At 54.2% G+C, this 23427-nt stretch overlaps 1 protein-coding gene across 6 annotated transcripts in view; it reads left to right on the top strand.

The window, feature by feature from the left end:
• The window catches only part of HDAC4 (histone deacetylase 4), a 355366-nt gene extending 332139 nt beyond the window's left edge, over nucleotides 1–23227 (top strand). For 4 of the 6 annotated variants that reach the window (XM_064383400.1, XM_064383402.1, XM_064383401.1 and 1 more), the window contains 5 exons: nucleotides 1147–1265; nucleotides 3171–3304; nucleotides 16561–16645; nucleotides 17774–17915; nucleotides 18274–21586. In XM_064383400.1, coding sequence (XP_064239470.1) covers nucleotides 1147–1265; nucleotides 3171–3304; nucleotides 16561–16645; nucleotides 17774–17915; nucleotides 18274–18313 — 520 coding nt within the window. In that variant the 3' untranslated portion in view covers nucleotides 18314–21586. Of the gene's footprint in view, nucleotides 1–1146; nucleotides 1266–3170; nucleotides 3305–16560; nucleotides 16646–17773; nucleotides 17916–18273 lie in introns of all 6 variants that reach the window. The other 2 variants (XM_064383397.1, XM_064383398.1) reach the window with 1 other exon arrangement.
• Nucleotides 23228–23427: the final 200 nt, after the last annotated feature.

Below are 23427 nucleotides of genomic sequence, written 5' to 3'. Positions count from 1 at the left end.
GGCTGTAGGCCGATCAGATCGTTAGGCTGTAGGCCGATCAGATCGTTAGGCTGTAGGCCGATCAGATCGTTAGGCTGTAGACTGATGATAAGATCGTTAGACTATAGACTGATGATAAGATCGTTAGGCTGTAGGCCGATCAGATCTTTAGGCTGTAGACTGATGATAAGATCGTTAGGCTGTAGGCCGATCAGATCGTTAGGCTGTAGGCCGATCAGATCGTTAGGCTGTAGGCCGATAAGATCGTTAGGCTGTAGACTGATGATAAGATTGTTAGGCTGTAGGCCGATAAGTTGTTTCGTGTTGAGTGCTTTTTCCTCTTCAGGTAGAATATTTTCCTTATTTCCCTAATATATCTTAATCAAAGAATTTCCAATGGTTCATCTTTTTCTAGTAAATTCTCTTACATTGGTCATCAGCTTTCCCTTTAAAGATCCTTAAGTGTCTCATTTCCTTGTAATTCCCCTTACCCCCGTGTGTGTTGGTGTTAGGGTCTTCTAGGGTGATTCAGGAACACGCAGGCTCCCTCAGCAAGGCTGGCAAGGGCTCTTGGCCTCACAGTCCCAGCACTAGGGGCAGTGAGTGACCGCACGTGTCTTCAGTGAGAGCCGTGGAAAGTGCATCATAGCAGCAAGGGCAGCCTGATGAGGCGAGCGGAGCTGACCCACTCTCAGAAGGGAGGATGGGCAGGGAGGACCTGGCCTGGGAGGACTGGAGGGAGGATGGAGCAGAGCCCGGGGGCGGGGATGGGGCCGGGGAGGGTGTTAGTAGGACAGGCAGCTGGCTTCATCCCCCAGGTTAATGCAGCTTGTGCCATGGGGGCTACAGACCACCTCCAAAGTGTGCAGAAAACAGCACAGCAGGAAAGAGTGACCCTGTCACCCTCACTAAGCATGCAGAGCGGAGCCTGTTGGCTCGCACCGCGAAGACGTGTCTGAAATGAGCCCGGATCACACGTGGGCTGACTCCCGTCTAATTCAGTGTGGGCTGCCAGATTTCAGCCTCTGCTATGTGGGGCCCTCAGCCTGCCAATGGCCAAGGGGGCTGAGGCCAGGCGTTACCAGTGTCAGAGGGAACCTTGGGATTTTGTGACTGTCCGGTCCTCCTCTCAGCTGACCCAGTAATGCCTTCTCCTGCCCTTTGCAGAACGGTGGTCATGCCGATCGCCAGCGAGTTTGCCCCAGACGTGGTGCTGGTGTCATCAGGCTTCGACGCCGTGGAGGGCCACCCCACGCCTCTCGGGGGCTACAACCTCTCTGCCAGATGTAAGTGGGTCTGCGCGTGACTGAGGAAGGAAGGGTACCTTTTCACCAATGACCAAGCTCCTGGCCGTGCTGGGAACCCGTCCATTTGGGAGGCCCCAGAACCCAGAGTGGGCAGTGGGAACTGCAGACGCGCAAGCCTGGGGCACTCTGCCCAGGAGGGGCCCAGGGCACACGAGGCTTCCTCTCTGGGACACAGGTGTCCAGGGTCCTGCAGGCCACCTCCAGGGGCAGGGGCAGGTCCCTGGTCCCACCGAGAGCTGCGATGCACCCTGTGCTGCTTCTCTGGCAGGCAGTGCCCCTTGGAACTGTAAAGGGAAGTCGCTGGGAGCACGGTAGTGTTGAGAGCTGAGTGAGGGAGCCCAGGCTGTACGGGTGCTCTCAGGATCAGTGTTAGCCAGTAGTGTTCCCGCTGTGCCTCAGCAACTCCCAAGGGGGTGAAAACCTCCTGGCATCAGCTCTTGGTACACAGAAAGGCCTGGCCGCTTCCCTAACCCTGGTGTCCCCGAGGAGCCTGGAGAGCCTCCCACGGCCAGAGCATCTCGGGACCTTTGACTTAGCTCTGGTGACGTCCTCAAGGACCTGGCGTCCATAGTGTGCTACCCTTCCCACTCCTATGGGCACAGGTGGCCAAGGAGGGGCCATCTCTCTGGCCCCTCTGGCCCTGGCCTGTGGAGTGTGTGGAGTGTGTCTCTCACCCAGGAGACGTGAGGTGGCCCCCGGTGGCCATGCTCCTATGGGGCCTCACACAGTCCACCTGCCCCCAGACCACATGGCTTAGTGGCTGGCAAAGTGACCAGACAGGGCAAAGAGCTCCCACTCTGCCCAGCACCCCACAACACCTGGCCCAGAGCACCATGGCCACCACATCCTCAGCTTCCTCCTCAGTCCCACAGCTGCCTGGAAGCCCCTGTTTATTTCCATCAGACGGGATGAACTGAGGCTTTGGGAAGTTAAACCTCGTCAGCCCATGATCGGGACCACTAATCAGCGCTGCGTGGTTCCAGCTCTCTAATCAGTGCCAGCCTGGCCTGGCTGAGGGTGGTGATTATCCTCACCCACCAGGCACTCCCTCCCGGGGTGAGTGATGTGGGTGCCATGGTGGAACTGTGGCTCCTGATCAAAGCCAGGCGGTCAGACCTGGACGTGGGAGAACCCATCAGGAGCACACACAGCCTGTGCACACGTGCACACATGTTCAGAGTATGTAGATAACCAGAGCCCGGCGGGCCCTGCCACACTCTTGTGGCCACAGCCCCTCTGGGGGTGGCCGAAGGGCAGGTGGCCTGTGGCCTCCGAGTGGGGCTGGCTGCCCTCGTCCCTTGAGCAGATGATTTGCTGATTAAAAATCAAAGCCTTGAAGCCATAATTCCTACTCTCAAACACATCAAAGAGAAACCCAAAACCGAAACTCTTCAGTTAATTTATGAAACCAGACCCAGCCTCACCATGTGTCTCTCTGCCCCAGCCCCCAGTCTTCTTATGATGCCATGAGGCGCGTTTCTGGGCTGCGCTGACCGCGGCCCTCCCCTATTCATCATGCAGTCCCCCCACCGTCCACCACGCGGCACCCCCGTCCACCATGCGGCTCTCCCTATCCACCACGTGGCCCCTCCATCTACCATGCAGTCCTCCCATCCACCATGCCATCTCCCATTCACCATGCAGTGCCCCCTGGTCCACCACACACACACCCCCGGCCACCACTCTGCCCCTCCATCTACCATGCGGTCCCCCGTTCACCATGCAGCACCCCCATCCACCATGTGGCCCCACCATTTGGTTCCCCAGCCACCACGTGGCTCCCCGGTCCGCCACACGGTCCCCCGTCCCCCACGCGGCTCCCACATGGCTCCCCATCCACTATGCAGCCTCCCATTCACCACGCACTCCTATTTCCCGTTGCAGGTTTCGGGTACCTGACGAAGCAGCTGATGGGCCTGGCTGGCGGCCGGATTGTCCTGGCCCTCGAGGGAGGCCACGACCTGACCGCCATCTGCGACGCCTCTGAAGCATGCGTTTCTGCTTTGCTGGGAAATGAGGTACGAAGACCCCAGAGACCCCACGGGACTCTGTATATTGACAGGCTCGGGGCTGTGGCCTGGCCACCCAAGGGCCCCAGAGCATGAAAGGCAGTCAGTCTCTGACCACGTGGACGCTCGCAGCTCCGCCTTGCACCTGCTTCCCCCCACCCTTACCTCTAAATGTGGCAGAACTGTGATTGTGGCTGGAAGAGGTGGGGCAGGACTGGAAAGAGCCCTTTTCTGTGAGAAGATGGCTCGGGGTCCGCTGCAGGGGGGCTGCGCCCTTTCAGTGCCGTGGTCCCTCTGTGTCCGTTACGTGGAGCACATTGTGAGCAGAGGTTTTCTTTTTCTTATTCTCTTCATTTCCTCTGTGGACAGGCGACTTCTCTAGGGAATCCTCACGTGGGTCCCAGTCAGTGGTCCCGAGGCGGGCTGGGGCGCTTCTGCCCAGCAGGCCTGTCTGCTGCCCTGAGCTCCCAGGGGCAGGACTCCGTGCCGCGTCCCCACCTACACCGCCGGAGGGAGTCAGAGATGCTGTTGTCTGTACAGCCGGGCCTCCGAGGCCTGAGCACAGAGGAAGAACGTTCCAAAGGCTCGGGGCAGTGTTCCATTCCGGCGCCATCCTGGGACCCAGGCATCCCTGCTCCCAGCACGGCTTCCACCAGTTGTGGGGCTGCGAGGTGGGAGGGGGAGGCGGGGCCATCACTGCCGATGTCACATCCAGCTCCAGAAGTGTCTGAAATGTGTGACACCACTTGGAGGGGGACCTTTCATTCTGAGTTTCTCACGTGCACTTCCTGAGCCTCTGAATCCATCCACAGGCTTTGGGTGTGAGTCTACATTCCCATGGCATGACTCAGTCGGTGGCTTCCCCACGCAGAGCTCTGTCTGGCTGCCTGCTCTGGGCGTCCAGTGCAGGTCCTGAGAATAGCCAGCTGGTGCATGGGGGACTCAAGGGCCATGTGTCCGGATCACAGGACCACAGCAAGTGGACAGCAGGGCAGTGCCTGAGGCTCTAGGCACACCAGATTCACACGCCTTGCCCCGAGGGGCAGGGTGGGAGTCTGCCTCCTGTGCCCTCTGGGACTACCCTCCCCAGCCCAGCAGTCCTGAGGACAGTCTCAGTAGAGTCGGGGTGACAGGGCGCTTAGTGGGGGTGTCCTGGTGCTCAGCAGTTTGCAGGAAACGCCTTTTCACCCCCATTTGGTGCTCATCCCCCCACTGGAAGCAGCATCTTCGTTTTCAGCTCAAGAAAAAGGCAGCACTCTACCATCCGGTCTCACCTGTCTTTACAAAAACCTCTCCCCAGCCCCCTGTATTTGGGAAATCAGTGGGGCAGCAACTCAGACGCCATTGGGTCAGTGCTGCCTTTTGCCTGCCCGCGGGCACTCCAGACCAAGGTGCTGGTCCCCAGGCCCTCTGTTCATCAGCCAGGTGGTCACACACTCACAGGTGCCCTGCATGCCCCCGGCTCTGGTGTCTGATGGCTCCTGCTGACAGGCACTCTGGCCTGGCGTTGTGGGGCGGGCAGAGGGGAAGCAGGGACAGCATCCCAGGGCACTCCTGCACAAGCCTCCCCAGTGGAAAGCTGGCCCTGCTCACTCCACGATGGTCCGATCTGGGTGCCGTGCAGATGAGGGCAGCGCCCAGAGGCACTCGGGGTCACGAGTGGTGGGGACATGTCAGGCCACACGGGAGGCCACGGACCCCCGTAGTGAAGCACGGTGCTCAAGGAGTCTGGTGTGCAGGCATCATCGGCATTGTTCTGGAGACTGCAGGGCGAGGGTCTGCTCTCTGGCCACTGTCTGTGGTGGCCTCAGCATGGGCAGTGCGCCTCAAGGTGAGTACCACGCAGGGTGCCTCATAGAGGATGCCTCGTACACCGCCGCCAATGTCACATCCAGCCTGGGAGTGTCTGAAGTGTGTGACGCCACATGGGGGGGTAGCTGTCATTCTGAGTGTCCCACACATGCTCTTCCTGAGCCTCCAGACCCGTCCTTCAAGGGAATCCTGAGCCTGCGGAATTCTCATTGTGAACATTAGAACAAAAGGGTGTCTTCTTCCCTAGTGCAAACCCCATTATGAGAGGAACCCCACTGGTCACAGCCAGTTCCCACCTCCACGATCACTGCCCTCTGTCCCTGGGAAGCAGGTTGGGAACAACGGGGACCCTGCTGCTAACTGGGTGCTGCTGTAGCAGAGGAAGCCGCGCGTTCCCAGCCTGGGTCTCTTCGTGAGAGCAGAGTCTTACTGTGAGCAGTCAAGACCCCCACGTTCCTAGGGCCCCAGGCCGCCAAGGCTCCAGAACCTTCCTCTCTCCCCTTCTATCAAGGCTCATGCGAGGGGCAGCATCAGAGATGGCGGAGGGGGACCCAGGGCTGCAGGTCCTGCCTCCAGCTAGGGCCTCCCCAGTCAGGGGTCTGTCTCCCACTGGGCAGGAAGTGGAAGCAGCAGGGAGTGTCCTCTGCCCCCTCCCGCAGCCCCTCAGCCGGCCTGCTGCTGTGGCTTTTCCAGATAGGTCAGCTCTGTAATCCTAAATGTTGAAAGATACGCTCTGAGAGAAACCAGCTTTATTTTCCAGGAAAGATCTTGTTCAGACGCAGGCCTGAAAGCCAAGCATGCCAGAAACATCTCCAGGTGACACAAACTGCCTGCCCGTCACAGGCAAGCGGCCGTTCCAGACCAGGAAGCCAGGGCGCTGGGCGGCTGCCGTGTGCTCCTCAGGCCCTTGCCGTTAGAGGGTCCACCTGTGAGAGAGGGCAGCTTCCTCAGAACCCGCACAGCTCCATGTCTCTGCGGTGACTCCTGATCTAAGGGCCGGGGTGAGGACTGCAGGTTCTCAACAGGACTCGGTGCCTTGCCCCAGTGACCAGGCAGCTGCTGAGGGAGGCCCAGGACGGGCAGCGCTGAGCCTCGGCTCACCTAAAGGCTGCCATGGGGCCCTGACCCGGACGTGGGAAGTGAACACTGCAGGGGTGTCCCAGAGAGGAGGGAGGCTCGGGGGCTTGAGGAAGTAGAAGACACCAAACGCAAAGATCCCCTGGATCTTTGAGGGGTGGGCACATAGGTCCCCTCACACACCTCACCGACAGCTGACAGTGCTCTTAAAGACTGCAGGGACACGCCCTGGCTTAGGGGACTGGGAACGGTGCCATGACCTGCTACACAGCAAGACCCTGGGCACGTAATCCCAGACACAGCAGACCTGGAGTGTGCGAGACATTGCTGGAGGAGCAGCAGCAGGCCACGGCCAAGATCAGGGCCTCGAGGGGAGGGGTGGGACCTGTATCACCAAGGGGGATCCCCGTGGGACCTGCCGCCTGGGCTGGTGCTTCCTGGGCCATCACAGGGGCCTGTGCCAGCCAGAGGGGTGCCGAGAGGGGATGTGGGCAGTGGATGAGGGTACTGGGACATGCCCCGCCTTCTCCTGGCCATCTTTGTGGGTCAGGGATGATGTTGAAGTTAACATAAATCACAGCACATCAAAGGTCCAGGTGGCATCCCCGCCGTGGGCCAGCCAGCCAGTGACAGGCTTGATGAAATACCAGGCTGCTGTTAAAACATCCAGAGCACTTTACAGGTCCTTTCTCCACATAAAACAGTCTCTTCCTGCTTTTTGCTCCAGTTAAAGGGCGACTGACATATCTATTCCCCACCATCCCGGAGCCTTATGGTTCTTCTGGCTGGTTATTTTAAATAAAAATAGAGAACCTCGCTTTCGGCTGCCGCCTGTTCCTGCCTCCTGATGTGTGTTTGCTCTTCTAACGAGAAAAATCTTCTCTTACTTAAACACATCAAAAAGCAGGAAGCACTAGTTTTATCAAGGTCTCTAAAAATCTCTTTAATGCACAGAAGTTGGCCTGGACCCCGCTCCTCTGCCCGGCGGCCTTTGATGAAGGTTGATATACAGTGTGCCGGGCGATCTGGCACGCACAGGCCGGGCCGCCAGCTCTGGCCAGCGGCCTGCAGGGACCCTGCCGCTGCGGAAGTGGCTGAGTTATCGGGTGTGCGGGACAGGAAGCGCAGAGGGGCCTCGGCGTCCCTGCTCCCTGGTCAGAGCGACCACTCCGTCTTCAGCGTGCGTGTCTGGAGGCCGCTGTTGCCCTCAGCAACCAGTTTATTTAACAGTTTCCATGTTCAGTTATCTGCAGCTGCTGGTGAGCATGGGCACTGGAAGGTTGCCATCGGGTGTTGCATGTTGCAGTGTAGACGGGCCATGGAGTCGTGTGGGCACAGGGCCGAGTCGGGCCTCCAGCCAGCTTCCATCAAAGACCCTGCACCAGACCCCCACGGGGAGGTAGCCCAGGCCCGTGCCCCTGGGAGGCCGGGGAAGGACCATCTCTCCCATCTGAGACCATGCCTAAGGCAGGTTTTTGCCTGAGCAAGGTTTCTGCATTAGTCACGGGGCGTTTCAGCGTTAAAGTCACCATCTCATTTAACCCACTCCAGGATTCATGGAAGACATTCGTGGAGCAGGAGGTGGGATCTTGTGTGGAAAAAGGTTTTCCCTCGGGAGTTTAGCTCACTAGTTATGTTCTGATGCGTTGTGAAAGGTGTGGACTTGAAACCGCTCCAATAGGGTCACAGAAACCAAGTGTGTGAGAGACTGAGTTGGATCAACCTGAGAGCTGGCTGCCTGCTTCCAGCCACTCTTCCTCTCACACCCACACACCACACACGGGCAGCCTCTTGTACACGCACACCCACACGGGCACCACAGTCTCACACATGCACACACCACACACGGGCACCACAGTCTCACACCCACACACCACACATGGGCACCCTCTTGTACATGCACACCCACGTGGGCACCACAGTCTCACACCCACACACCACACACGGGCACCCTCTTATACACGCACACCCACGCGGGCACCACAGTCTCACACCCACGCGGGCACCACAGTCTCACACATGCACACACCCACGCGGGCACCACAGTCTCACACCCACACACCACACACGGGCACCCTCTTCACACACACCCATGCGGGCACCACAGTCTCACACCCACACACCACACACGGGCACCCTCTTGTACACGCACACCCACGCAGGCACCACAGTCTCACACCCACACACCACACACGGGCACCCTCTTATACACGCACACCCACGCGGGCACCACAGTCTCACACCCACGCGGGCACCACAGTCTCACACATGCACGCACACACCCACGCGGGCACCACAGTCTCACACCCACACACCACACACGGGCACCCTCTTCACACACACCCATGCGGGCACCACAGTCTCACACCCACACACCACACACAGGCACCCTCTTGTACACGCACACCCACGCAGGCACCACAGTCTCACACCCACACACCACACACGGGCACCCTCTTCACACACACCCACACGGGCACCACAGTCTCACACCCACACACCACACACGGGCACCCTCTTGTACACGCACCCCCACGCGGGCACCACAGTCTCACACCCACACACCACACACGGGCACCCTCTTGTACACACACACCCACGCGGGCACCACAGTCTCACATATGCACACACCACACACGGGCACCCTCTTGTACACGCACACCCACGCGGGCACCACAGTCTCACACCCACACACCACACACGGGCACCCTCTTCACACACACCCACGCGAGCACCACAGTCTCACATATGCACACACCACACACGGGCACCCTCTTGTACACGCACACCCACACGGGCACCACAGTCTCACACATGCACACACCACACACAGGCACCCTCTTGTACACACACAGGCCTACATGCAGTCTCACATATGCACACACAGGCACTGCACTCAATCTCACACGTGCACACACACAGGCACTACATGCAGTCTCACACACGCAGTCACACACACAGGCACTACACGCAGTTTCACATGCACACACAGGCACTACACATATTCTCACATGTGCACACACAGGCACTGCACTCAGTCTCACGTGCACACACAGACACTACATGCAGTCTCGCACATACAGTCTCACACACAGGCACTACACATGGTCTCACATCTGCACACACAGGCACGACACATATTCTCACATGTGCACACACAGGCACTGCACTCAATCTCACGTGCACACACAGACACTACATGCAGTCTCGCACATGCAGTCTCACACACACAGGCACTACACACGGTCTCACATCTGCACACACAGGCATGACACATTCTCACGTGTGCACACACAGGCACTGCACTCAGTCTCATGTGCACACACACAGGCACTACACATATTCTCACATATGCACACAGGCACTACACATATTCTCACGTGCACACACAGGCACTGCACTCCATCTCACACGTGCACACACAGGCACTACATGCAGTCTCGCACACACAGGCACTACACACAGTCTCACACACAGGCACTACACACAGTCTCACATATGCACACACCCCACAAGCAAGTGCTGTCACGCACATTCACACACATGAATGCTCACACACACCCCACACGCTCACACTTGGCCACACTCCCTCCATGCCAGCAGTGGTCTTTTTATCTGCATGCAGCCATGTGCGGCGTGCATGGGTTCTATGCTGTGTGTCCGTCTGCTCCTCTTTCCATCTGGGCTGCCAAAGCCTCCCTGGCTGACTTTCAGGAAGGCAGAGCCCAGCTTCGTGGCCTCCAGAGTTGAAGGAACTGTGGCTGCACACAGCGGGGCCACCCCTCTGGGCCCGTTGCCTGGGTGTTGGGATATAAGGGACATCTCGATGCTCCCCCGTCCCTGGTGTCCCCTCTGTAAAGCAGCCTGTGTACATCCTGCACAGGCCCGGACCGCAGCAGGCATGGGCCGCTCTGGGTTTGCTTGTGACAGACAGAGTTGTGCTGAACTTCCGGGCAAGCCCCTAAAACAGCTGGGTGGCTGTGCCTCCAGAAAACGTCCAGGAGAGGAAGTGGCGGGTGCGGGACATGTCTGTTCACCTTTAGGCGATAACATCAAGCTGCTTTTTAAAGGGTTGAAGCTGTTGTCAGCAGTGGTGTGAGCAGACCTCAGCAGCACTTGGCATTCTTGCCCTCGACCTCTGTGAGCTGGATGGGGATAACACAGGCAGGGTTCCAGGGTCCCTTCCTCGTGACCACGACGGCTGAGCAGCCCTCATCTGCCTATGAGCCACGTGGACTTTCCCTTCTTGTGAAGTTCATGTCTTTTGCCCATTTTTCTATTGGGTTGCCTTTTTCCTATTCCTAGTGGGGTGAATTAGACAGACCGACAGAGGGAGGGAAGGAGAGATAAAGGGAGAAGGGGAGCGGTGGCATGAAGCAGATTCTCCACACATTGGCAACCAGCTTGCCCGAGTCGGGGAAGACAGATACCCACACACGTGCTGTGCAGTGGATTTACTACTTACAGACAGGCAGCAGGGGACGGCAGAAGCCCGGGGCACCACGAACCGGTCGCCCAAGCCTCGGAAAGCTGGCCAGGTGGGTGGAATCCCATGTGCGTGCTCCTCTAGGAAACGCCCCATCCTGAATTTCGTACAGCGAGTGCCATGTGACACACTGAGCTGAAGCTCTGAAGGGTGCCCTGTTTCCACTGGGGGCACTGGGACAGAGCCAGGGTGGCCAGCCTGTGGCTCCGCATCTCATGCATTTTCCCCAGCACAGTCCACGGTCACTCTCAAGAGCTATGAGTATGAGGGACCTGGGTGGGTCCAAGACCCCGCAGAAGAACTGTCCTGCAGGCTGCTGGGTGGGTCCAAGGACCCTGGGAGAACTGTCCTGCAGGCTGCTGGGTGGGTCCAGGGCCCCTGGGAGAACTGTCCTGCAGGCTGCTGGGTGGGTCCAGGGCCCCTGGGAGAACTGTCCTGCAGGCTGCTGGGTGGGTCCAGGGCCCCTGGGAGAACTGTCCTGCAGGCTGCTGGGTGGGTCCAGGGCCCCTGGGAGAACTGTCCTGCAGGCTGCTGGGTGGGTCCAGGGCCCCCGGGAGAACTGTCCTGCAGGCTGCTGGGTGGGTCCAAGGACCCTGGGAGAACTGTCCTGCAGGCTGCTGGGTGGGTCCAGGGCCCCTGGGAGAACTGTCCTGCAGGCTGCTGGGTGGGTCCAAGGCCCCTGGGAGAACTGTCTGCAGGCTGCTGGGTGGGTCCAAGGCCCCTGGGAGAACTGTCCTGCAGGCTGCTGGGTGGGTCCAAGGCCCCTGGGAGAACTGTCTGCAGGCTGCTGGGTGGGTCCAGGGCCCCTGGGAGAACTGTCTGCAGGCTGCTGGGTGGGAGCTGGGTGTGTGTGAGTGTTCTCCCTGTCCTCTGGAGGAGCGGCGGTAGGAGCAGAATCATCTGTTCCTTGACTGGGAGAACTCTCCTAGGCTGCAGGTCTACTTTGGGTGAAAATTCTAAGTTATGAATTCAGTGACGTTAATGGTTATAGGTCCATTCAAGTTTCCCATTCCTTCTTAGTTTTGAAAAGTTAGGTTTTACCAGAAATTTCTCCATTTCAACCAGAATTTCTTCAGATTTCTTGGCACGAGTCAAGCATCCCCAGTTTCCCGCCTTTCACGTCTCTGCTGTGCCTGCAGCCGGGGCCCCTCTTCATCCCAGGGCCGTCCCTGTGTGTCCCTCTTGGGTTTCCTCGTCCGTCCTCCTGGAGCTTGTCCGTTGAATCAGACGCTTCTGAGAACGCACTTTCAGCGGCAGCACCCTGCTTCTTCTCAGAATTGATCTGTCTCCTTTTCCATCTGTTTTCTTTCCTTCTTGCAGTAGGACAACTGTGTCCCGTTCCTACCTTCTTACGTTGCATGTTGATTTTTAGTCTCTCCTGATCTGTCCATTTAGGGGTGTGCGTGGCTCCAGCATCGTGTTCAGCTGCATCTCACACCGTCATAGGTAGCGGTTTGCATTATTTTTTAGTTGTAAGCATTTCCTAATTTATATTACGATTTCTTCTTTTGCCCATGAGTTGGCGTGTTTTCTGATTTCCAAACATAAGGACTCATGGCTCTCTTTTTGCTATCAATTTCCAACAAATTGCAGTGTGGTAAGAAGAGGAAGTCTGGCTGGCATTTTTCTGTGTGGAGATGTGCTTTACGGGCCAGTGCGTGGTCAGCCCGCAGAGACATTCCACGTGCGTTTGAGATAATGTGTCTTCTCCGTCTGTTTCTCAGAGTTCTGTTTGTGTTCATTGAGCAGAGCTTGCTAATTGCATTGTTCACATTTTGGTTTTCCTGACTGGTTTTTGGCTGGTTGTCTGCGAAGTCTCTCGCTATGGTGGCACATGTATTCTCGTTTCCTTTCCGTTGCCGCAGTCGTTACTTAGACATTTTAAAGCTGCTTTACTAAGCACAGACGTGTGACATGGTGATGAGCTGAAGTTTTCCCACGGCACAGTGAACTCCACAGATCCGGTCCTGCTCTTTCTGTCACATCTCTTGTGCCAGATACTGGAGATGTGACCCCAGCTGCCTTTTCCTGTGTGACTTTCAGCCTCCCCTGAAGTTTCAGATGTGTCTCCTATAAACAACAAAAGCCTGGACGGTAGATTATTTTTGTGTCCAGTCCAGTGGCCCCTGCTTTAAGTGGAAACGTGGGTCGTCTGCCGTGAGTCTGCTGCCTTTCTCAGATGCATCTTACTTGCTTGTCCCCATTTTCCCAAGCCCTTGCCTTCACTTTTCTCCCTTCTTCAGCAGAACCTGTTTTCTTGTTTTTCATTCATTATCTTTAACAGTCGGAGCATGTGTTCTCAACACAGTCCGCACCCTCACTCCCGCCTCCATGCAAACCAGAGCCCGGACTGGGCGAGCCCCGATTAGGGTGCCAGCGTAAGCCCAGAACGCCCAGCTGGATCTCCTTCCACTGCCAAACTACTTGTTTATCAGACACTGAAATTTAACCAGGGCCGTGAATGGATTTGTTTTTGTTTTACTAAATTCAGCAGCCCTAGCCCCAGTGCGCATCCTAGGTTATATCACTGACTGGGATTTCATTTCCTTCTTTCTTGTGTTTGATTGCACTGATGAGACACCATTGTTATTTCTCAATGTCATTCTCCTGTTCATTCAGGCTCTCCTGCACTCATGCCATCTTCTTGGCTCATCCTTTCTTCTCATTTCTCACACTGTCTTCTAGGATTATTTTCATACTGCCTTAAGTATGACACACCCATTGCAGTGTCCCTCGGGAAAAGGCTCGTGTGGTCAACTTCCCCAGCTTGTGTTTGTTACGCGGAAGGTCTTTATTTCACCCTTGTTCTGGGATGATAGTTTCACTGGATAAACAATTCTGGGTTGACAAGGATTTGCTCTCGACACATTGAATATTTTAAGCCACTGTCTGCCTGCTTCCATTGCTGTTAAGAAGTTGGCGTGTGGGTAATGGCTACCCCTTGGAAGATTCTGTTTTCTCTAGCAGCTTTTAGAATTTTCTTTTTGTTTTTGATGTCCTGCAGTTTTACTCTGATAATGCCTAGGTGTGCATTCCTGGGGGTTTTTACCCCCTGCTAGGGTCTCAAATCTTCCAGGTCAGGTTCGTAAGTCTCTGGTTGTTTCATCATACGGAAATGTCATGTATTTTTAGTACGTATTCGGCATATTTACTTTTTAGAATTTCTAACTGGTAATTTCAACAACTGCAGTCTTTAAGGATCTAATGTACATTCTTAGTAAACTTTTAATTTTGGGGTAGTTTTAAGATTTACAGAGACATTACAGAGATCATGTACAAGTTCCTCATTCCCCTCAGACAACATCTTCTACTGTGAACGTCTTACTTTGGCAGGAGTCATTTGTCACAACTTAGAAACCAACGCTGACAGCAGCTTACTCCAGAGTGAATTCGGATGTCACCAGCTTTGCCACAGCCGCCCTTCTCTGTTTTAGAGTCCTGCCAGGATCACACGTCACAGCTACTCACTTTGTGTCTTTTGTCTCCGTCCTTCATCGTTTCCCAAGGAGGATTGCCCATGCATTTTGCAGACCGTCCCTCAGTTTGTGTTTGTCTGAGTGTTTTCTCTTAGTTCTGTGTTTTGGGGAGGAAGCTCACAGGTTCGAAGTTCCAGTCACCTGTCAGGGTGTGTGCTGCCAGTACGGCTCACCAGCCTTCATCATTTGCTGAGCGCGACGTCTGTGGGTCCTTCCACCGTCAGGTTACGCTTTTACCGCCTTTCCAAATGTATTCCTTGGAAGGAAGTCACATTCAGTGCAGCGCACACTCGGGGACAGAGTTGGGGAGGCATTAAGCCCCACCTCCTGGACAGGGGAGTAGGTGCGTGCATTATTTGAAATTCTCAAGGATTTGTCTCTACTCCCGGTGTATTTATTTGGTCATTTACTCACATCCCTGTGAGCTCCTGGATATCTGTCTTACACTTTGGGTCATGTTTCAATACCGAGGTGTTTATTTTGTTGCTCAGCTGGTTCCTGCTCTGGCCCCAGGGCACTTTTCAGAATGGCTTTGCGTGTCCTTTGACGGCCCCCCTCAACCTTCAGCATATCCTGATTTCCCAGCTCTCCGAGGTGCTCCGGGCTCTCCTTGTGTTTTCCCCGCCCCAGCCGTGGACCGAGCGTGCTCCAAGGAGCCCCGCTTGCCTTCATTGGAGAATGGGATTGGGAACCTCACTCATCTCTCCTGGTGCAGGCTCGTGCTGGCTGCTTCCGTGTTGTTTGGGGGTTTTGTGACTGGGAGCTCATGCTTCCTGGAAGTTAACCAGCTGCGCTCATCTGAAACCTGGTGTGGGGCTGTGTGCCTCAGACGAGCTCCTGCGTGGTTTCTGCCAGGGCCCTGGCCTGGCAGAGCTGCCACTGTCAGGAGTAGCTGTCCACTCACAGTGTCTAGAACCAGGCAGATTCTCAGGGTCCCTTTGTCTTTTCACCTCTACCCGGAAGCCAGAGTTAAAACCAAACTCTCCTTTTGATGACTCTGTGGGACGAGCTGCTGATGTGCGTCTGTCCTGGCTCACCCATCCTTTCCTGACTGGTCTTTCCAGCCCCAGCCTGCACAGCCCAAGGCCGGCCCCAGGACACCTGTGGACATGGTGCTCTGGCCTCCCCAGTCAGGTCCAGCTTTGTTCTAGACCCAGCAGATTTTTCCTGTTGTATTTCTATATTTTTATAACTGATTTCAATCAACCAATTTTTTTTTTTTGAGACAGGGTCTCACTATGTTGCCCAGGCTAGCGTGCTGTGGCGCAGTCTTGGCTCACTGCAGCCTCCCCCAGCCAGGTTCAAGCGATTCTCATGCCTCAGCCTCCCAAGTAGCTGGGACTACAGGCACACACCACCACACCCAGCTAAGTTTTGTATTTTTAGTAGAGATGGGGTTTCACCATGTTGGCCAGGCTGGTCTCAAATTCCTGACCTCAAGTGACCTGCCTGCCTCAGCCTCCCAAAGTACTGGGATTACAGGTGTAAGCCACCATACCTGGCCAATCAACCATTTTTTTTTTTTTTTTTTTTTTTTGAGACAGAGTCTCACTCCGTCACCAGGCACCAGGCTGGAGTGCGGTGGCGCGACCTCAGCTCACTGCAACCTCCGCCTCCCGGGTTCAAGCAACTCTCCTGCCTCAGCCTCCCAAGTAGCTGGGACTACAGGCGCACACCATCACGCCCAGCTAATTTTTTTGTATTTTTAGTAGAGACGGGGTTTCACCATGTTGGCCAGGATGTTCTCGATCTCTTGACCTCGTGATCCGCCCGCCTAGACCTCCCAAAGTGCTGGGAATTACAGGCATGACAATCAACCATTTTTAATTGTTGTGTTATAAATGCTCTGCTTTGCCCTGTTGCCCTGTAATTTACCTGTAAACTTATTCCCGTTTTTATCTGCTGCCAGTGCTTAGGGAAGAACTCGGTGTGACGGATTCCCTCTGTGAGAGATCCGACTTCTTCCATTTTCATCTCCCCTGACCCCACCTTCTACTGTCCTGGGAGAAAACCAAGATCAGGGGATATTCAAACATTCTTACTTACTAAGAAAAGACAAGGGAAAGAAAAGTGATGAAATAAACGTCACTCCCCTGATGTAACCCTGTGGCATCAATGGCAGATTCCAAGCTGGTATGCTGGTGACAGGCCACTCCTGGGACTGTCTTTCTTCCTGCTACTTATAGGAACCCACAAATACACCTTACAGTGTCCTAAAAAAAAACATAAAGAAAATAAATCCACTTTTATTAAAAATTTATAAACACCAGAGCACATTTGGCTTTTTAAAGTTAGAGAGCACATGCACCCAGCAAGAGACTCTGCCCAGGAAACAGCTGCTGTCTCGGAGCCCCCGTCTAACACACGTGTGGATTATATCGGCAGTCTTCATATTCCTGTGTATTTTCTTCCAGCTTGATCCCCTCCCAGAAAAGGTTTTACAGCAAAGACCCAATGCCAACGCTGTCCGCTCCATGGAGAAGGTCATGGAAATCCACAGTAAGTTGTCTGGCTGGATGCTCACAGGGGACATGCCCCAGTGGCGGGGGACTCCGCCGCGCCCCATCCCTCTCCCACTATGCCCCAGCTCCTCTCCATCCCACACCAGCCGCTTCCCCAGGCCTGCAGCAGGAGGCCTGGCTTTCAGCTGCATTTTGTGACCTGAAGACTCACATTTAACCCCGACTGGATTTCCCACAGCTCGCTGGAGTGGTTCAATCATCCCATTTTGTAGGTCTGGAGAATCAAGGCCTAGACAGTCTCAGTGTGGAGTCACTTGCTCCAGATCCCCAGCTAGCAGCAGGGACCATGGCTGTGAGCCTGTGCCCTGGGGTCTCCGGCCTCTTCCCTGGACCACAGAAGCCCACGTCCTGAGCTGAAAGAACCCTTGGCCCCGCAGAGAGACAGGGTGTAGGCCCTCCACGTTCTGGCACTGACTCTCAAGCAGAGGGTCCTGCCTGCACAGGCGTGGCACGCAGCCTATCTCAGAGGCACCTCCCACACCCTGTCGTCACAAGTCCAGCTTGCCTTTGAGATGACCCAGAAGGTTGAGACTATCCACACAAGCAGGTGCAGTCCAGAGCTCGGCTCCCCATTTCCCTGTGTGGGGGAGTCCTGGCCTCAGAGCCCTGAAGCTGACCCTGGGCCAACCCAGCCCTCCACATACACCCCCTTGCACCTGGTGCAGTACCCCTCCACCCCCAGCCTCTGTGAGGACCCAGGCAGAAGACCCCTCAGCCCCAGTGACAATCCCCCAGCTCACCTGCTCCCAGAGATGGGAAGGCTCAGCCTAGCAGGTTGGGAGCCCCCACTCCTGGCCACCCAGGGCAGAAAAGGGCCCGTGATCGTGGAAAGTCAGGCCCACCAGACCCTCCGTCTGCAATCCTAGGCCGACTTGCTCCTGGAGGGTCTCCAGCCACTCACGATGGGGAAATATTTCCAGAGATTCTTGGTCTTTGTGAGTTTGCAGCCATGCAGTTTTCTGCCTCGTGTCTCTTCGAAGAGGGCTGCTTTTAAAATCACAAGGGATCGATACCGTTTGAGGCTCAGGGTCGTGCAGGGCATGCGGGGCCACAGAGCCTCCTGCTGAGCTGTAGTCACGGAGCGCCTTTCCCCGCCCCGCCCCAGGCAAGTACTGGCGCTGCCTGCAACGTGCAGCCTCTACGGCGGGGCGCTCTCTGATCGAGGCCCAGACCTGCGAGAATGACGAAGCCGAGACGGTCACCGCCATGGCCTCGCTGTCTGTGGGCGTGAAGCCCGCCAAAAAGAGGTGAGCTCCTGCCCTGCCGCCCGCCTGCCCCGCTGCCCGCCTGCAGGCTCACCCAGCCCCACTGTACCCAGTGACATACTCTGCAGGGTCAGAACCTTTATGGCACGTGCCCTACCAAGCTTGCAGGGCAGGCCCTGGGAGAGGGATGCCCATCAGACTAGAAACAGGCCAGGTGGCCCCCTCCGTCCAGTGCCAAAGCCCCTTAGAGATGCACAAGGAGCAGTAGACCCTGAACAGATGCCGCCTGGGCTAGGCTGGCAGGTGGGGCAGCGCGCGGCCTTTAACCCACGATCTGTTCTCTCTCTGCTGTGGGGCACCTGCCCCACGCCCCTGTCTCTTTCTCTTGCGGGATTCACAGACCAGACGAGGAGCCCATGGAAGAGGAGCCGCCCCTGTAGCGCCCCCTCGAAGCTGCTGTTCTCTTGTCTGTCTGTCTCTGTCCTGAAGCTCAGCCAAGAAATTTTTCCGTGTCGCGCCTGCGTCCCACCGCGGGGCTCTCGGAGCACCCAGGGACACCCGGCGTATGACAGCCGCGGGAAGCCTTTCTGCCGCCCAGGCCCGCAGGTTCAAGACGCACATGCACACCTGGGCGTGGCGGCCTCACAGGGAGCACGGGACAGACGCTGCTGACGCGCAGACACACGGACACGCGCAAGCCAAGCACACTCTGGCGGGTCCCGCCAGGGACGCCGCAGAAGAAAGAAGCCTGCGGCGACGAGCGGCCGAGCCGCCGAATTCAGTTGACGCGAGGCACAGAAAATGAATATCAAAGATCTAATAATACAAAACAAACTTGATTAAACCTGGTGCTTAAAGTTTGATTCTTACACACAACTCCACAGTCTCTGTGTAAACCACTCGACTCATCTTGTAGCTTATTTTTTTTTAAAAGAGAACGTTTTCTATGGCTGTGGGCCTGCCTCTGTGAACCATAGCAGTGTGCAGTGGGGGGGTCTGCACCCAGGTGGGGGACAGAGTGACCTGTAAAGAAGACAAAACTGGACAGAAACAGGAGTGTGAGCCTGGGGAAGCTGGCTTGAGTTCTCAAAGCCATCGGAAGATGCGAGTTTGTGCCTTTTTTTATTGCTCTGGTGGATTTTTGTGGCTGGGTTTTCTGAAGTCTGAGGAACAATGCCTTAAGAAAAAATAAACAGCAGGAATTGGTGGGACAGTTTCCTGTGGCCAGCTGAGGCTGGCAGTGCCGGCCCCACGAGCTGGCCTGAGCCCCGAGCTCGGGCACCGGCCGTCACCTCCGGGGCCAGGGCTGCAGCCCGCCGGTCCTCATTTTGCTTTATTGCTGTTTAAGGAAAATGGAGGTAGTTCCAAAAAAGTGGCAAATCCCGTTGGAGGTTTTGAAGTCCAACAAATTTTAAACGAATCCAAAGTGTTCTCTTCTCACACATCACGTAGCGATTGAGCATCCCCATCTGGTCCTGAAGCATGTGGTAGGCACACTTGCAGTGCTACGATCGGAATGCTTTTTATTAAAAGCAAGTAGCATGAAGTATTGCTTAAATTTTAGGTATAAATAAATATATATGTGTATAATATATATTCCAATGTATTCCAAGCTAAGAAACTTGATTCTTACGAAATCTTGATAAAATATTTATAATGCATTTATAGAAAAAGTACATATATATATATATATATATAAAATGAATGCAGATTGCGAAGGTCCCTGTAAATGAATGACTTGTGAATTTGCTCTAAAGGTGCTTTGGAAAGGGATCCTGATTGAAATTCATGTATTTTCGAGCTCCAGATTGGCTGGATTTCAGATCGCCAGCACATTCGCCACTGGGCAACTACCCCACAAGTTTGTACTTTAATTTTAATTATTTTCTAAAAGAACCCCTTCTGTCTCAAGCCTTCATGCACATATGTACCTAATGAGTTTTTATAGCAAAGAGTATAAATTTGCTGTTGATTTTTGTATGAATTTTTCACAAAAAAGCTCCTGAATAAGCATTGTTTTATGAATTTTACATTTTTCCTCACCATTTAGCAATTTTCTGAATGGTAATAATGTCTAAATCTTTTTCCTTTCTGAATTATTGCTTGTACATTTTTTTAACTTTCAAAGGTTTTTTAATTATTTTTGTTTTTTCGTTTATTTTTGTACAATGAGTTTTCTGCAGCATACGAAATTGTTGCCGTCAGAGTTTATTTTCAGAAAGTGAGAGGAGGGACCGTAGGTCTTTTCGGAGTGACACCGATTGTGTCTTTCCTAGTCTGTCCTAGGAGCTGTGTAAAGAAGCCCAGGGCTCTTTTTACCTTCAACACTAGTAGTATTACGAGGGTGGTGTATTTTCCCCTCCATGGCAAGGACAGGGAGGGTCGCTTGGGATGCCCGGCCACCCGGGAGGCTTTCCAGACGCCGTGGGCAGTCAGCATTAATGAAACTCATGTTTAAACTTCTCTGACCACATTGTCAGGATAGAATTCTAACTTCAGTTTTCCAAAGACCTTTTAGGCATGTCAGCAATTCATGGGGCACACGTGGGGCTCTTGACTCATTTGAGTTTTCCACCGCAGCCACGTGGCCAGCCCTGGATTTTGGAGCCTGTAGCTGCAAGGAACCCAGGACCCTTGTTGCCTGGTGAACCTGCAAGGAGGGCACGATTTCCTGACCAGGACAGCCAGTCTTGACTTTCTTTCTCTTCAACTGTAACTGACAGTCACGTCTTACTGGTGACTTATTTTCCAGCACCTGAAGCCACCAGTTTCATTCCAAAGGGTATCGGGTTCAGACCTGTGGGCAGACATTCAGACACACTGTGCTCAGGAGGGACCCAGAGCCAAGTTTCAGACTTTGGTAAAGTTTACAGGGTAGCTTCTGAAATTAACTCAGACTTTTGACCAAATGAGTGCAGATTGCTGGATTCACTTGGTCACTGGGCTGCTGATGGTCAGCTCTAGGACGGTGGTTTGAGAGCAGGGCAGAAAGGTCTTGGGACTTGTTTGACTTTCCCCTCCCTAGTGGCCACTCTTTGCTCTGAAGCCCAGATTGGCAAGAAGAGCTGGTCCATTCCCCATTCATGGCACAGAGCAGTGGCAGGGCCCAGCGAGCTGGCTCTTCTGGCCTCCTTGGCCTCATTCTCTGCACAGCCCTCTGGGGATCCTGCCACCTGCCCTCTTACCCTGCCATGGCTCATGGGGAGGAATGCATCATCTCACTTTTTTTTTTAAGCAGATGATGGGGTAATACATGGACTGCTCGGTGGCCAGGTTATCGTTGGGGGGACTTAGTTCTAATCTCATTCAAATGGAGACATCCTCTGTGCAAAGGCCTGACGGGGGAGGCACATTTCATCTGTCAGCTCACTCCAGCTTCACAAATGTGCTGAGAGCATTACTGTGTAGCCTTTTCTTTGAAGACACACTCGGCCCTTCTCCCTGGCAAGTGTCCAGGGCAGATGGCGGAGGATCTGCCTCGGCATCTGCGGGCGGGACCGCATCAGGGAGGGTCCCTTCGAGGGCTCTCCCTCCAGGTCCTTGGACCGTTAGCCTTTTTCTTCCTTTGCAGAGGCCTTGGGGGCACTGGCTGGGAGTCTGCAAGAGAGCACTTTATATCCCTTTGAGGGAAACCCCGATGACGCCACTGGGCCTTTCGGCGTCTGCCCTGCCCTCACGGCTTCCCGCCATGCCGCAGCGTGCCCACGCCCCACCAGCAGGCGGCCGTCCCCGAGGCCATTGCCCGCTGGGACTGGCCGCCCCTCCCCAGCATCCCAGGGCTCCGGTTCTGGAGGGCCATTTTGTCAAGGTGTTTCAGTTTTTCTTTACTTCTTTTGAAAATGTTTGCAAGGGGAAGGACCATTTTGTGATGGTCTGAACAAAAGCAAGTTTGATTTTTGCAGCACTAGCAATGGACTTTGTCGTTTTATTTTTGATCAGAACATTCCTTCTTTACTGGTCACAGCCATGTGCTCATTCCATTCTTCTTTTTGTAGACTTTGGGCCCACGTGTTTTATGGGCATTGATACATATATAAATATATAGATATAAATATATATGAATATATTTTTTTAAGTTTCCTACACCTGGAGGTTGCATGGACTGTACGACCGGCATGTCTTTATATTGTATACAGATTTTGCACGCCAAACTCGGCAGCTTTGGGGAAGAAGAAAAATGCCTTTTTGTTCCCCTCTCGTGACATTTGCAGATACAAAAGATGGAAATTTTTCTGTAAAACAAAACCTTGAAGGAGAGGAGGGGGGGAAGTTTGCGTCTTATTGAACTTATTCTTAAGAAATTGTACTTTTTATTGTAAGAAAAATAAAAAGGACTACTTAAACATTTGTCATATTAAGAAAAAAAAGTTTATCTAGCACTTGTGACATACCAGTAATAGAGTTTATTGTATTTATGTGGAAACAGTGTTTTAGGGAAACTGCGCAGAATCCGGAGTGAACCGCCTGTCTCTCCTGAGTTGATTTGGAGGAATCTTGTTTTGTTCTGTTCTGTTTCCTTTTATCTCCTTCCACGGGCCAGGCGAGCGCCGCCCGCCCTCACTGGCTTTGTGATGGTTTATTCTAATTGAGAACCGGGCAGACTCGAAAGAGTCCCCTTTTCCGCACAGCTGTGTTGACGTTTTAATTACTTTTAGATGATGTATGGCTAAGATTTCACTCTAAGCAGTCGTGAACTGTGCGAGCACTGTGGTTTAAAGTTATACTTTGCATCAAAAGGAAACCATTTCTTCATTGTAACGAGGCTGAGCTTGTTCTTAGCTCGGCCTCACTTTGTCTCTGGCATTGATTAAAAGTCTCCTATTGAAAGAAAAAGAAAGCGAACAGTTTTTGTTTGTTTGGGTTTTTTTTTTGTTTTTTTTTTTTTGCTGTGTGTGCTCCATAGTGGAGGCGCTATTTTCCAGTTGATGAGAATGACAAACATATATAATCTATCTATCTATCTATAACGGGGGCTTGAACCTTACTCACCCAAGAGCTTCTTACAGAATGTGGTAGAAAACAAAGTTGTAACGACACTGTATCCCACTTGCCGCCTGTTCGCACCTGGTGTGGGCTCCCCACTGGCCGTGACCACCATTCTCCTCTGTGATTTAATCCATTTCTCTTGGATTGTCTGGACGTGCCCAATGGTTCTTTCTTTTGCTCAGTGGAGTTGGAGGTTTTGTGTTTGGTTTTCTCATTCTTGTTTTGTGTGGATGGATTTTCACTGACCAATGGTATCCTCTTCTGACGGTCAACTTCTTTCCACTTCACTGGAGTCCAGCATTCTGTACCACATCACACAACCTGTTACTCTTGTGGTGTAAATAAAGACTGCGTTACTTGCGCTCCCAGCTCTGGTTTCTGCCGGTGCACTCTCTTCCTCATTGGCTCTCGCGTGCCTGGGACCCCGTGGGCTGAACGGCCAGTGCCCTGGGTCCCATCCGGATGGGTGCACGGGAATCACTGGACCCCATGGGGACGGCCCCTAGACCCAGACCAGTGGCAGACCTGTCCTCCTCTGCCTGTATAATTAGGTCCCCTCGGAGTGTCT

The sequence above is a fragment of the Aotus nancymaae genome, unplaced genomic scaffold (genome assembly GCF_030222135.1).
Source record: "Aotus nancymaae isolate 86718 unplaced genomic scaffold, 86718_ANA_hifiasm-v0.15.2.pri h1tg000031l, whole genome shotgun sequence".
Lineage (NCBI taxonomy): Eukaryota > Metazoa > Chordata > Mammalia > Primates > Aotidae > Aotus > Aotus nancymaae.
This window is presented reverse-complemented; position numbering and strand designations above follow the sequence as displayed.